The sequence below is a fragment of the Equus caballus genome, chromosome 13 (genome assembly GCF_041296265.1).
Source record: "Equus caballus isolate H_3958 breed thoroughbred chromosome 13, TB-T2T, whole genome shotgun sequence".
Taxonomy (NCBI): domain Eukaryota; kingdom Metazoa; phylum Chordata; class Mammalia; order Perissodactyla; family Equidae; genus Equus; species Equus caballus.
The window spans coordinates 38,918,292-38,933,317 of NC_091696.1; the positions used below are offsets into that span (position 1 = coordinate 38,918,292).

The 15,026-nt window shown below is 47.9% G+C and overlaps 1 protein-coding gene across 26 annotated transcripts in view; it reads right to left on the reverse strand.

Moving 5' to 3' along the window:
- Positions 1-15,026, reverse strand: part of IQCK (IQ motif containing K) — a 118,156-nt gene that overhangs the window by 95,850 nt on the left and 7,280 nt on the right. For 12 of the 26 annotated variants that reach the window (XR_002799296.2, XR_011424315.1, XR_002799295.2 and 9 more), the window contains exons 2-4: positions 13,478-13,542; positions 11,695-11,827; positions 10,830-10,927 (exon numbers count right to left, since the gene is read on the reverse strand). Coding sequence is in view for 21 of the 26 variants with exons in the window: in XM_014730093.3 (XP_014585579.3) it covers positions 10,830-10,927; positions 11,695-11,827; positions 13,478-13,542 (296 nt within the window). In the remaining 5 variants the exon portion in view is untranslated. The remainder of the gene's footprint in view (positions 1-10,829; positions 10,928-11,694; positions 11,828-13,477; positions 13,543-15,026) is intronic. The other 14 variants (XR_011424314.1, XR_011424313.1, XM_070230918.1 and 11 more) reach the window with 2 other exon arrangements.

A 15,026-nucleotide genomic window follows, 5' to 3' on the forward strand; every position in this document is an offset into this window, starting at 1 on the left:
AAAACAGGGAGTATAAGGTAAAAAAAATACATTGCCAGGTACTAAATATGTAAATAAGTGTACGTGAATTTTAAAAAGCCCACAAAGATATTAAACACATTAACGGGGCTAGGATTGTAACAGATGTGTTCTTTTGTTTGTGTGTTTTTTTCCTTATTGGTAGTTTCCAATTTTTCTACAAAGAGCAACTATCACTCATGTAACCACCATTCCTTTCTTACCTCTGAAAAATAAAAAAGCCAAAACCCAAGAGTTCTTTAAAGGAGTTGGAGTTAAAATCAAGGGATCTTGAGAGCAAATTCCAGATACAGAGGCCAGGTGAGGCAGGGCCAGGCTGAGCTAACGCAGTCCAGGTGGGAGAGCAGAGGGAGAGGGTACAGGAGCCAGCACGGCCCTGCAAACCAGGCTCGCAAACAACCGCAGGGTGTGGAGAGGAGGACTTCCGCCTCCATCGTTTGGGTCAAGAGTCGATTTCCTGGAGTGGATGAGAGCTGAGGCTGAGCTGGAAGGAGCGGTTGGCATCCCGGCTGTGCCGTTGACTAGCTCAGAGACCTTGTGTGTGCACATAAGTTGTTCATTCTTTCTAGGCTGTAGTTCCCACATTTTAAAAATGCTAATATCACCACCCACAGCACAAGGCTGTTCTTAAAAATCAGTGAGATCTTGTAAATAAATGTTGAGCATCACAGAGCCTGGCATAGAGAAGGTACATCATAAATGGCAGTAGTTGTGTTCCCAAAGGTGCGGTGTGGGGGTGCTTCAGCTTGTCTGATGGGCCCCAGGCAGGGTGGACAGAGAGCAAACAGCTAAGAAAGAACAAACAGACCAGGACCTCACAGGAGCACTTAAAAACACAAGTCAGACGTCAGCAGCTGGTGAGATCTAGCTCACAAATGTGTCGTTTGGCATGCTGCCTCTGATCTTTTTAAAAGTTAATTGTCAACAGTTAAATTGGAACGGTTTATGGTACAGTCTGGATTGGGTGCTTCTGTCGAAAACTCAGGAGACGTGGCCACACTGAGCCCATTCCTGCATGGTGACAGTCAGCAGGAAACGAGAAGCATGGCAGCTGCCCCCTGCAGCGCACTGGCTTCTTTGGTGGCCGCAGTCCCCACCTTTACTGTAACCCCAGACCGGTTTCATTACCTACCTGCAGCCCTTTGAATGTTTTCCCCTTAAAAGACACAGTGTGGATGCACTGGGTGTGAGGCTGAATAAAGGCCCCCTAGTCCTGGATGCCCATACCCTAGTCCCCAGAACCAGTGAGTATGTACCTTACACGGCGACAGAACTTTGCAGATGTGACTACATTAAGGATCCTGAGACAGGGAGATGACTGAGGAGGGGCCAAGGTGATTACAAGGGTCCTTATAATACAGGCAGGAGGGTCAGAGTCTGAGACGGAGATGCGACCACAGAAGCAGAGGTCGAAGTGATACTATTGCTGGCTTTGAACATGGAGGAAGGGGCCACTAGCCAAGGAATCCAGGTGGCCTCTAGAAGCTGGAAAAGGCAAAGAAATAAATCCTCCCATAGAGCTTCCAGAAGGAACACAGCCCTGCAGAGGCATCTTAGACTTCTGAGCCAGAGGCACTCTCTCTACACCCTGCAGTGGGCAGACAGCCCTGCATGGAGAAATCTGTCCTGCATCCTAAATCTTTTCAACTACCCCACTAGATGCTGACACAGTAACAAAACTTGTTTATGACTATCTGAGTCTAGAATCTAATCCCAGTTAACATATAAACACAAGGTCTTTTTGCTTGGTTTTAACATACACTAATCTTTCCAGGAAAGCAGCTACCATAGATACCAAGAGAAAACTGTACTTCGGTTCATTCAGAACCTAAGAGTTTCTCACCATTTCAGAAAATCCCATCACCAAGGATGGTATCACTCACAGTATCTGTGTGACCATCACAACACATGTGATTCAGTCGGTCATTTTGCCTGTTATATTCATGGTGATCCACGTGCAAGCAAGTGACTACGTCATAACAGCTTCTAGTGTCGTTTCACCTGAGCTCTACAAAAGGAAATACATACGACTTATATTATAAATGACTTTCGTTTTATTTCTCCTTTATATTATAGTCCACTATAATATAAATTGCCACTATATATATATATATCTGAAACTACTGTATGTGATAGATGTGATAGGCAATTATGATAATGGTCCCTAATTAATCATGCCTCCTAGGTCCATGCCCCTTTGCCATGTGACTTTGCTCCTCCTTCTAGATGAAGTCTATTTCTCACTTGCTTTTGAGTTGCTAGCTTTGTGAGTTGCTTTGACCAATGGAATGTGGTCAAAGTGAAGCCATTGGAGTTCCAGAGCCCAGGCCTTAGGCTTCTGCCTTTGCCCTTCTGGAAAGCTGCCGTGAAACAGCCAGGCTGTGAAGGAGCTAGTCTGGCCTACTGAAGGATGAGAGCCATGCTGGAGGAGAATTGAAGTGCCCCAGCCAACAGCCAGCACCAAGCCCCAGACATGTGAGTGAGGCCAGCTTGGACCTTCCAGTCCAGCCCAGTCACCACCTGGAAGCAGCCACAGGAGTGAGTTGAGGTGAGACCAAGAGAAGAACCCCCAGCCGGCCCACAGAAATAATAAATCACTGTTGTTTTAAGCCACGAAGTTTTCAGGTACAGTTTATTACATAACACAGCAATGAGGTAACTGATACATAGGTAACGTTATCTTAGCACTTCATTTCAGGATAGTAAGGGCACTATAAAATGTGATGACAATGGGGCATTGAACCCAAGAGGGTCGAGAACCACTGCTCTGATGATTTCCCACTGCTCTCAAAATAAAACCCACACTCTCCACCGGCCTCCATGATACGGCCGCTCGGAGAGACCTGGCCAACCTCACCTCCCATCTCCTTTGCTCACTCTGCTCTGGCCACGCTGGCCTCCTTTCCTTTTTTGTCCCTGGAATAGGCCACTGAATTTGGCAGTACTGGGTCATCAGGGAATCCTGAAAAGAGTCGGAGCAGAGGATTTCGGTGCCGCAGTGTCACAGATTAAAGAGAGATGAATGGTAAGAAGGGGAGGGAATGGTAAGAAGGGGAGGGGAGGTGCTTCACTCAGTGTGTTGGTAAAAATGAAGGAAAGACAATAACCTAGATGGGACAGCAAGGTCAAATATATGGGCCTGCAAATGTTATTTATTTACAACTTCTACTTTTTCTGATTACAAAAGCAATTCACTTTTTTTTCCCTGCCCCTGAGGAATATTCCCCCTGAGCTAACATCTGTGCCAATCTTCCTCTATTTTGTATGTGGGTCACTATCACAGCGTGGCCTGAGGAGCGGTGTGGAGGTCCATACCCGGGATCCGAACCTGGGCCGCTGAAGCAGAGCACACTGAACTTAAGCACTAGGACAGAGGGCCGGCCCCCATTCATGCTTATTTTTAAAATTTTAAATATTACTGAAACATTGGAATAAAATATAGGAGAGCAGAGGCCTCAACATTGTCCTCTCTCCCCCAATCTACATGTGATTTTTTGTTTACTGGCTAACAGATTTAGGTACTATTATTGACATCCATTTACCTTTGGCTTGGTCTACAGATACTGCATAAATCAGTAAACACACAGGAAACATCTGCACCATGTCTATTGTCGGCCCGCAGATGTACTTCCACCAGCTATTGGTATAAAGTAATCATTTTCCATTCTTTTTTTTTTTTTTAAAGATTGGCACCTAGGCTAACAACTGTTGCCAATCTTCCTTTTTTTTTTTTTTTCTGCTTTATTTCCCAACCCCCCCCCCGCCACCATACATAGTTGTATATCTTAGTTTCAGGTCCTTCTAGTTGTGGGATGTGGGACGCCGCCTCAATGTGGCCTGACGAGTAGTGCCTTGTCCGCTCCCAGGATCCGAACCCTGGGCCGCTGCAGCGGAGCGCGCGAACTTAACCACTCGGCCACGGAGCCGGCCCCATTTTCCATTCTTTAGCTTTCACAGAGTATATTTGTTTAACAAAACATAAAACACTGCTAGCACCTAGCTAATTTCACAGCAAAACTAAAAGGCCCATTGACTTTATTTATAGATGGTCACTTTAATGCCAAACAGATGCCACTTAAATCTTGTCTGTGACCTTTTTACACGTAGTCAAAAACAACCATCTGTGAAAGGGATAAATAAATCTATTTCATTTGCTAAATTCATATCACAAAATGCTCAGGGTTTTCATCTAATTCTAGCGCTGAGATAATTCCTGGAAATCACATGCTTCATGGTGTCTCCCAATTGCGATCTCCTCCAAAAATTAAGGAATGGAGAAATATCTGCTTATTAAATAAGCTGAATTTTACTCTGTGCACTTAAAAGATTTAAATATCTAATGATGAGCAAACTATTTGATCGGGATCTTTATAAAATTCATCAGAGTCCAATTCATAATATTTAAAATGACATATATAAAAGAATCGAGTTATTAATGAATCGAATCAAAATCATCAAGATTGCGCAGCTTGTTGGGCAGAGTCAGGTGGGAGGCGAAGGATGACTGACTCCGGAGGCCTGGTTCGGAACCACTGGACCATGGGCCACAGACTGCCTCCTTCACGTGCACAGACACACGCACACACACCAGGCGTGTGCGTAACGGGCCAAGTGCTCCACGGCATCGTCATCAGGCGTCGCCTCTTGCTGTCTTGCTCTGCTTTGCTCCCTCTGGTTTTCCTTGGAGTGTCATGGTACCCACAGGACAATCTAAATGAAGGGCTCTGCCCCACGACGCCTTGTGAGAGCCTGGTTTGGGAAACTGCCCAGACCTGCCAGGCATCTCATTCCTCTCCTGTACAGCTTCCAGACACATCTTTCATGTTAGAATCTGGCCTCTGCTTTTGACAAGCCCTTAGACCGACCAGCAGCATGGTCTAGTGGTCAAACTCCTCGACTCAGGAACCAGACCCCTTGGTATGAATCTTTGCTCTGCCGCTTACTAGTTGTATACTTGAGCCTGTTGGGTAACCTCAGTGCTCCACGGCCCTCATCGGTAAGGTGATGATAATAGCACGCACATCAGAGGACTACTGGGAGGATTAAACGAGCTCCTGCAGGCAAAGCGCTTAGAACAACGTCTGGCACAAAATAAAGGCTCTGGAAGTGCTAGAAACTGCTATTCTTAAATTCCAGCCTCTTGCTCAATTTTCTGGCTCTCCGATGGCTAGGAGGCCCTTCAATTTTAGAGTATCTGCTCCTTACTCAGCTCTCGCTCCAGGGAACCCAACCAACCTGGGCAGCCTCCCCAGAGTCTGCCTCCCTCCAGAGGCGGCAAATCCAGACGCAGCAGGTACAGTTACCAAATGACCTCTCGCACGTACAGAATACCGAGGGCAAACTGACAACTGCTCTTGTAGCTTGACTGCTACCTTAAAAATCAGCCCTGACTTTTGAGGATCCATATTCATTCATTCATCCAAAAATATTTAGTGGGTCTCCCTATGTTCCAGGCACTGCTAGGGCGACATCATAGAACAAAACAGAAAATAATGACAGCAAGGAAAAATAACTAGAAGTCAGCATTTTAAGGGCAAAACATAAATCAGCAATTATCCTTGAGCGACCTAATATAAACGCTGCTTCAAGATATAACTTGAATGGCCCTATAAACAGTGAATCACGTTGCTGTTTAAGACCCATTTCAATGCAAGTTTGGTTGCGGGTGACATATAAGAATGCTCCGGTTATGTAATTTGGCTGGGGCCAGTTATTATTCGGTGGAAGCATCTATTCCTACGGACAGGACGTGAGGAACAGATGAATCGAGAAAGTGCAAATCTGTTGTGCAGATCTGGATAAGAGCGGTTCCATTTGGGTCTGACAATTGTTGAGACGGCAGTAATGTGATTTTTAAGCCTTCAAAAATAACCCACAAGAGACTACGTGACCAGGAACAAAAAATGGAGGGAATCAGACTTAATTAAGAAATCTGAAATCAGGGAATGGAAGCAGTGAATGGTAATTCACCCACCTTGCATATTTGTAGCATTCCAAATTCTGAGCTTCCGGGCAGGGGTTGAAGGGAGGGCAGGGTAGGGAGCCACCAACCCCTGGTACCTGTGAGCATCAATAAGTAGTCCCCTCATCCTCTGGGTAATAGGAGCTCCTCTCATCCCCTTAACAGTCGAGGAAACTGAAGCTCACAGATTATTCAAGTCTCAACGCGAGGAAGTGGTCCAGCAGGATTTAGGACTCCAGCACACCTGCCTGCCTGCCTGCCTTTAAAGTCCGTCAGCGCCTGCAAGTTCACATTTTTAAGAACCCACACTTTCTACACTCCTTGATCAGTCACTATCACACTTAAACTTGAATGCTCCATTCAAGTGCCCCGCAGAATTTGGTGTTTAGACTGTTTTCATTTCGTCCCAGCGGCAGCTCGTCTGCGGGACGTCAGAGATGAAGTATGAGTTGGCACGAGGATGCCTCATTACTCTCCAATACAAAGAGAAATTTCTCTGATTCTTTAAAAGTGTTTTATCATTGCCTGGAAGCCCAAGACTGTTTTTAGCCCCCTCATTACAAAATTATTTACGGGTGAATATTAGCACACGCAATCCTCAATGTAAAATCTTAATTACTGCCCTTTTAGCTGCTTTCTATGCCCTCTGAAGGGGGATAAATTAGAAGAAGAGCAGTGAATAAGTTAGAATAAAGGCTGCACGATTGAACAGAGCCGCCCCCAAGTCTAGAAGTGAAGTCCTAGCAGCGGATCCACTCTCGCCATTTCTCCACCTTCACGCTGGTTTCAGCGGAGCAAAAAAAGAACAGACACAGAGGGGAGAAGAAGAAAAACGACCTCAGTTCACCATTATCCTTCAGCTCCCGAAGGCTTTACTACTAGGTTGTGGTTTTCTTGAAGACAGGGCCATATCTTGTCCTCTCTGTGTCCCCAGGGCCCGGCTCTGTGCTCAGCACATAGTAGGCTTGATAAATGTCTGTCAAACGGAGCTGAACTTGGGTGACTGCATCCGTTTGCAGATACTCTTTACACACATTCAAACAAAGGTTATTCCACTGTGCTCATTTCATCGTTTCATCAGTGTATTCCATCCTTTGTCCAATCTAATAAAAGGCACAGCACACTGGATATACTTTGGCCCACAGCAAGATTAAAAAGAAAGATCCCTGAAATGTGACTTGTGACATCACCTGGTCTCCCTGATTTAGCAGCAGGACCTGAAGCCAGAGAGACAAGGCCACCTGACGACGCAGGGCCAGGCCGAGGGCTCTGCTCTTTGGCCCAAGCCTCACTGCCATTCCACTCGCCACAGATGCATCTGTTTAGCACCACATAGAGGAAGAGAGGGTCAATTATGAGTAAGGGACAAGAATTAAGAGGTCAGGGGAAGCCAAATGAGCAAACAAAAAATACTTAAAAATTAGAAGCAGTTTAGATTGTATAACCTAAGGCAAGCAGCAGTCTGTTCTCCAGATAATAGCTATGAATAAAAAAATCAATACTTCCTGGGGCTACTTAATGGACAGCCCCCAACCTCCGGTTTTTGGGAGGGATGAAGCCATGGTCTAGGATCATCTGAGCCTTGGCTGAAGATATGCTCCATTGCTCAGGAGCTGGGTGACCCTAGGGAATGCTCACCTTCTGAGTTGGGGGGGCCTCCTCTGTAAAAGGGGTTGATTTAAGGGGGATCTGCCTTCTAGGGTGACTGGAGGGGTGAAATGAGACGAGTGTATAAAACACTTTGACCAGTGCTGACAGGCAGCGGGCAAATAACCAATGACACAGCTTCTCTGACCATTAACACTATCGCTATTATCACAGCAGGAGTCAAACCACCAGTGAGAGGAGAGCCAGTACCTGCATTTGACAGTCAGTACCTGAATTGCTGACATTTATTTTACCAGCTTTTTCTCCCTCCAGCAGAGTGCCCTCTCATGTTAATGAAAATAGGGACCTGATCACTGTGGCTTTTTCTGGTTCGATCAGGACAACTGGTCTGTACCAGGAAGTCAGGAGAATGAGGCAGGATTAAGGCTCCCACTCCCCAAGGGGTATGGTTAGTGGCTGAACTGCATTTCAAGGGAGGAAAGGTAAGAATGCTGGGCTTCTCTTTGCTGAGTGGGCCATGCAAGCTGAGGGCCAGAGCTGAATTGTTCAGGATCCAAGAGGGGTCTGAAGAGGCTGTGTGGGGAGGAGGTGCCTGGAGAGGACAGAAGTGGTTCTAGAGAGGATTAATGAAGTATTGCTTGACAGATGCAAACAAAGCCCTCTTCCCACCTCCCTGTGAAATGGTCAACAAAGTAAACCTTCTTCATGAAATCACTGCGTAAGTGGGTGGTGTTTTGGGGAGCTGGGACCAAGTGCTGGATCAGGCCTCCAGGTAGCCAAGGAACAAGAGCAAGCCCATTCAGGCAAAGGGTGTGAACCACCTACCTGGGGAGCCCCTGTAGCCTAGTAATGCTGATGATCAATAACAGTTAGCACTTACTGAGTTCTTCCTGTGTTCCAGGGCCTCCCCTGAGCACTCTGCACGGGCTACCTCATTTCAGCAGCACGATGATCCCATGAGGAGGTGCTACGATCACCTCCATTTTACACGTAAGGAAATGATGGTGGCTTAGAAGGATGAAAGAAGTTGACCCAAGCTGTGCACCAGCTAGGGTGGAGGTGGACTTCAAAACCAGGTAACTCCAACTCGAGAGACTTATTCTTAAGCACTATGTTATAAACATAGCCCAATTCACTAATTAATTGCATAACTGATATATGAGGGTTCAGGGGGTGCCTTTTGCCACCCACCACTCTCTAGCGTTGCCTACACTCATGAAATAGATGGAAGTCTTCTTCCTCATCCTTCCAGGCTATCCCTCCAGGGCTGAGTTCAGGAGAACGGCCTTCCCAAAGAGAAGAGAGCTGGGTTTGGGTCAAGGACACAGCAGTAGAGGTGTTCCCCTATGTCCAACCATGCACTCATTTGTTCAACATTTATTAAGGGCCAACTCTATGTCGCCTGGGGCAAGGCATTGGGTATAGTGTCCTAGGCACTGAGCACAGACACGAAAATAAACCAGATAGAGACTCTGTCCTCAAGGAACTTAAAATATTGGAGGAGACAGACATGTATAAAATGAAGCGTATTTGCGGGTTATGAATGTCCTAATTAAGGATGTCTTAGTTTTCCATAAGAAGATGAACAGATGAAATACTCTGAAATCTGAGAGCTGGGTTCAGCTGCTTCCAGTTTGGGCCCAGCAGGGAACAGGAGGCCTGAAAGAGAAGCCAGAGAGCTGAGTCTGGAAAAACGAGCGGAACTTAAATATGCAGAGAAGAGGAACTCAAGGATTTTTTTTTCTAAAAAAAGAAAGAACATACGCCCAGAGGCTGTGAAGCGCAGGGCTGGGACAAGCAACTCCGAGTGGTTGTGTTTGGCTGCAGGGCATTGCCCAGAAAGGAGAGCAGAGGGAGGTGAGGGAGGAGGGAAAGATGGGAGAGGGCCTTGAAAGCCAGGCTGAGAGGTCCTGGCTTTCTTATGTGGATCCACGGTTCTCAAATGGTGTACCGTGGCCCAGCAGTGGACCCAAACCTCTTCCTTCACCGGGGGGCTGCCCAGATTCTGATCCACATCTCGTGGTTCATTTCTGCCCCTACTAAAGACACAACTGTCAGGGGGAGGCCTGTCAGAAGGAATGTCATGCTGAGTGCATCAAGCAGCAGTCAATTATGGGGAGGTATAATGTGGGGTGGTCAAGAGGTGGGAGGGGCAATATAACGTCAAGGTAGCACTAGAGAAAAATCAAGTGTTTGCTAGAACGTGTGAAAACTGGCCCCTCCGCATATAAGAGCAGCATCCTGGCAGAATCCAGCTCCTCTCAGGAATCCTGTGCTGAAGGGCAACGAGGCAGGTGATGCACTCAACCGTGAGCGCTTTGAAGACCCTGGGACATGTCAACTGACCGGGGTTTGCACTATAGTTACTGCCAACTTTTTTAGTATCATTTTGAACCCTTTAGTCTGGATTCGAATCCTGCCCCTGCCATTCACCCTTGATCACGTTTCTGAACCTCTCTGTTCCTCTGTTTTCTCACGGGCAAAATGCAGACAATAATAGAAGGAAACTCATAGGGCTGCTGCGAGGAATAAGTGACATAATGGATGATAAGGCACTTAGCAAAGGGCCTAGGCAGAGCAAGCGCTTAGTCAATACGAAATGCGGCTGCTATTTGACTTTCTTCATGCAGGCCATCCAAAATTCTTGTATTCAAACTGTGCGGGAACACACGCACCCAAAGCATCCTGTCAGCTGAAGACAAGAGGGAGCCGCTGAAAGCGTTTACGTGGGGGTGTGCCAGGATCCAAACTCGAGTCACAAAGATAACCGGCTGCAGTGTAACAGTAAACAATATTTACCGAGCTCTCACTGGGTGCCAGGCCTCTCCTAAAGCAAGTTACACATACGACATCTGGCATGAGGCAGAGCAGGGAGAGGCCAGAGGTGGGAAGAGCCATCCAGAGCCAGATAAGAGGTAGGGAGAGCTTCAAGCTGAGCATGCCATAAACAGGAGCGGAGAGGCCAAGAAGCCTGGTAGATGCCAACTGCCTAGGAGAAGGGCGGGCAGGGAGGCCAAGCAAGGCGGAAACCTCTCCAGGGCCGAGCGGCAGACAGAGGGTGGCACGTGTGCCTGCGCAGCTAGGTGTCGTGGCTGGAATGGGTAAGCGACCAAAGCACAGGCTTTGATCCCCCAGAGGGATCATTCTGCGCAGAACCACTTGATGGTCCTGCGATAATGAGTGGTCGCCTGATAGAAACGAATTATTGAGCATTTAGAAATAAAGAAACGAAGCAACTGACCTCAAAACATTTCTCTTTCTTTGCTTGGTGAAGCAGGTTAGTCATTCCGGGAAGCAGAATTGGAAAGATGAACGTTTCCAAAAATTCTCTAGGGGAACCTAAAACAAAAAGACTCCCACTGAAAATCTCAAACAGTCCAAGTTAATCTGGGAGAAGCGTTTGCTTCTGAACCAAAAAAAGGTACCGTCCACAAAATAACAAGACCTTAAACGTTACCTGCTCCTCCAGACTACCGAGCCGGGCTGCATCACTAAAGAAACTTAAAACATCTCTCTCTGAGCCTCGGCAGTCAGGCGAGGATGCAGGCCGGATCCCACACAGGCCCAAGGCCACAGGCACAGCAAGGGGGCCAGTGTGGCTGGAGGGAATATAAGGGTCACACTAGGAACTGAGACCTGAGAGGAACGGGGTGGGGGACGACGTATAGGGTCACAGCAGTGGTGGCAGTGTTGCCAAGGCGCAAAGCACACTAGCAGAGAGCCCAGAACAAACCAGTAGCAGAGGGCCTGACGCCAGGAAGGGACTGGGGCCCAAGGAGGGAGACGTAGGAAGCCTGCATCTCTGGCTTCACCCCACAGAGCCGGGAAGCCTGGTATTTTCTGCTACTTTTTACATTTTTGCCCCTTTGTATTTAATGTAGCATCAAAATATGCTTATTGTTATTTACCATCATTATTACATTTCAACCTTAAAGATAAATCAGTGGAATAAAGAGTACTTCTCTTAAAAATTAAAACAAGAACACATTCTTTCTTATCTACGTGGTCTCCCTGAGGTCTAGCTAAGCATGCCCATCCCCACCCTGTGGCTTTGCAACTTTACAAGCCCCAAACTATAAAAGATGAGATCCCACTTGCTCACTTACATGTCTTTGGATCGACTGTTTCCTCTTTAACTTGAGGGCAGGGTATACGTGAGGCTGTGGGCGACTGAGAAACTGGGAAAAGCTGCTCTGCGCGGAAGCCACGGAAAACCGTTTCCTCCAACGGTGAAACCTGCTGGGGGGCGGGCGAGGGAGTCAATTCATATACAGAGTTTCCAGAATTTTGTTTTCTTTTATAACCCAACAGAGGAACAAAATTCTCTTTCGGACTTTAGGTTCAAGGGGGGCATAGTGAGCACAAATCTTTCTCTCTCTGCCCTCCTAAGACACCACAAATGCCAATCAAGGAATGAAGCCCTGGAAGAGAATAGGAGGGCCATCAGTGGACTGAGATTTCTAAACGTTTCCCAAAGAAACAGGGATGAAGGCTGTGGGCAGATATGAGGGAGGGGAAGGGGCAGCCCCGAATCCACAGGAGGAAGCAGCCCCAGAGGCTGGGAGTCCCTCTTCCCACCAGGATTCCACAGGGCTTCAGTCCGTGGGGGTTCAGTTCCTCAGAGGGTGGGAATGAGAAAGGGAACGATGAGCAGGAGGGCTTGAGCGAAGATCCGGCTGGGGCTCCCCTGGCCCACAGCCCACACTGCCCCCACCACGCTTCGGCCCCCTTCAGTAGACAGAAAGCTGCGTTCGCGCCAGCATCTTACATCCAGCTCTCCCTCCTTTCCAATGACTCTTCTGCAAACCAAATAAACAAACAGCTTGGGAAGGAGCAGAACCAGTCAGGGCGCCCTGTTGCTCAAAAGAAACGAAAACAACTCCCCATTGACGTGGAGGCTCCCAGCCCAGCTCCAAAATACAGACTCCCTGCCTGCTGAGCCTGAAGAAACGCCTTCCAGCGGACAGTCACCCACCACGAGCTCCCAGTCAGTGCATCTACTCCAAGAAGAGACCCATCCAGAAAACAAAGCCACGCGTACAACACCAGAAGAAAACCATAGCACCTATGCAGAAAAATCCACTCAGGCCTGCGTTGTGAAGTGTGGATAAACAAGCCAAGCTCTCTACACAGGTGAGGAACATCAAGAGCACGGAAGACAGAGACAAGATCTGCAAAGAGCACCCGGCCCTGGAGGCAGCACAGACAGCCCCGGCAAGAGCACTGTTGCTAGCATCTGCAGAGGAATTCGAGAAGGCGCTGCATCCACCAAGAAGAGAATGCTGTGGAAAAAGCACAATCACAGGCCGAGAAAGTTCTTACACACCAGAGGCTCTCACCGTGGCAGCCACAGCGACATACTGGAAGTCTAGACACTGAGGCTTTTGTCCCATACCTGTGACCTCGCTCAAGCCCTTTCGCCGCTCAAGAGCTTTGCCTTTTTATTTGAACACCATTAAGTCCTTATTTTACTCCAAATAAACTGCCTGAGGGCCTCCCTTCCTGGCTGCCTTGTCCTTCGCCCCGTCTCCTTAGCACAGTCTTCATCTTGCCCAGCCTGCTCTGTCCCAACACGGACATGGTGTCGACTCCACTGTAAAGGCCTTTCTCACCCAGGATCTCATCTGAGCCCCACAGAGGCTCTGTGAGTGAGTCAAGGATTGTGTGTCCCATTTAACAGATGTAGAAACTGAGGCTCACAGCGGTTATTCCATGCCGTTTAAGCCACACGGTGAGTAGTAGTGCTAGGACTGGCCCCAGGTCTCTGGCTGCAGTTCCAGTGCCCTTTCCCATCTCACTAACTCATGACGCTGCCCGACCTTCGCCAGCCATCACTGCTGTCCTCATGCAGAAGCCTTCCTTTGAGGGTGAAGCCTGGGTCATACTCACAGTCATCACAGCTTCTGGTTTGACTTTATACTCCTCTGGAAAGGGAGGCACTTCCGCTTCGTACTCTAAAGGGAGGGGGAAAGAAAACCCTCGATTCCATACTTCATTGCAGTTGGTGATGCTAATTTCTTTTCCTCTGAATTAAACATTCTTAAATTTTATTTCAGTTGGTGGTTTACAAAATGAAAAACAACTGGCCATTACAGGTTAATAATTAATATGACCCACCTTATTTAAAATAAATAAGAGATGACTATGCTCTTGTAGGAAAGAGTCAAGGCTTTTTTTTTTTTTTTTGAGGAAGATTAGCCCTGAGCTAACTACTGACAGTCCTCCTCTTTTTGCTGAGGAAGACTGGCCCTGAGCTAACATGCATGCCCATCTTCCTCTACTTTATATGTGGGATGCCCACCACAGCATGGGTTTTGCCAAGCGGTGCCATGTCCACACCCGGGATCCGAACCAGCGAACCCCGGGCCCGCTGAGGAGCAGAACGTGCAAACTTAACAGCTGCGCCACTGGGCCAGCCCCGAGTCAAGGCTTTATGTAAGAGTTTGAGACTCTTCTGAGTGTATACAACTTTAGATTTTTGCCCCCAAATTATGATAACTACAAGGAATAAAAGGAGGAGAGGGGCTGGCCCAGTGCCGCAGGGGTTAAGTTCACACGTTCCGCTTCTCGGTGGCCCAGCGTTCGCCGGTTCGGATCCCGGGTGCAGACATGGCACTGCTTGGCAAAGCCCATGCTGTGGTGGGCATCCCACATATAAAGTAGAGGAAGATGGGCATGATGGATGTTAGCTCAGGGCCAGTCTTCCCCAGCAAAAAGAGGAGGATTGGCAGTAGGTAGCTCAGGGCTAATCTTCCTCAAAGAAAACAAACAAAAACTAACGGAGGAGAGAACAGGGAGGGGAGACATCAATAGCATATGGATAGGAAAGGGGGGAAGAGGAGGAAAAGGAGGACGTGAGGGGAGGGCAGACAGGAGAGGGAAGATGAGCCATCCCAGGCGGTCAGGGGATGGCTGTGAAGGTAGACTGCCAGATTGGTGTGCGCAGCTGGAAGAGCAATCCCATAAACCCTTGCTACTCAAAGCGCGGCCTGAGAACCTGCAGCAGTGGCATCCCCGGGGGAATTAGGAAGGCAACATCGCAGGCCCCGCCCCAGACCTGTTGAATCTGAGTCTGCATGTTAACGAGATCCCAGGCGACTCGTATGCACAGTAAAGTTGGAGAAGTCCTGCTGTAAACTCCACTAGTTTCCTATCCTGGCTGCACATTAGAATCACCAGGGAGCTTTTTGAAAATATCAATGTCTGGGCCCAACTCCAGAAATTCTGATTCAATGGGTCGGGGCAGGAGCCTGGGAATCAGTATTTTTAAAGTTCTCCAGCTGATTCTAATGTGTAATGAGGCGGGGAATGATTGCCAGGTTTCAAGGTCACAGTCAGCCTGCTGGCAAGCTTAATGCAAAGAACATTCCATACAAGTTCTTCAGGGTAACAACAACTGTTGCTGAGAGGCACAGACAGGCTTGTGGCCTATCTTAGG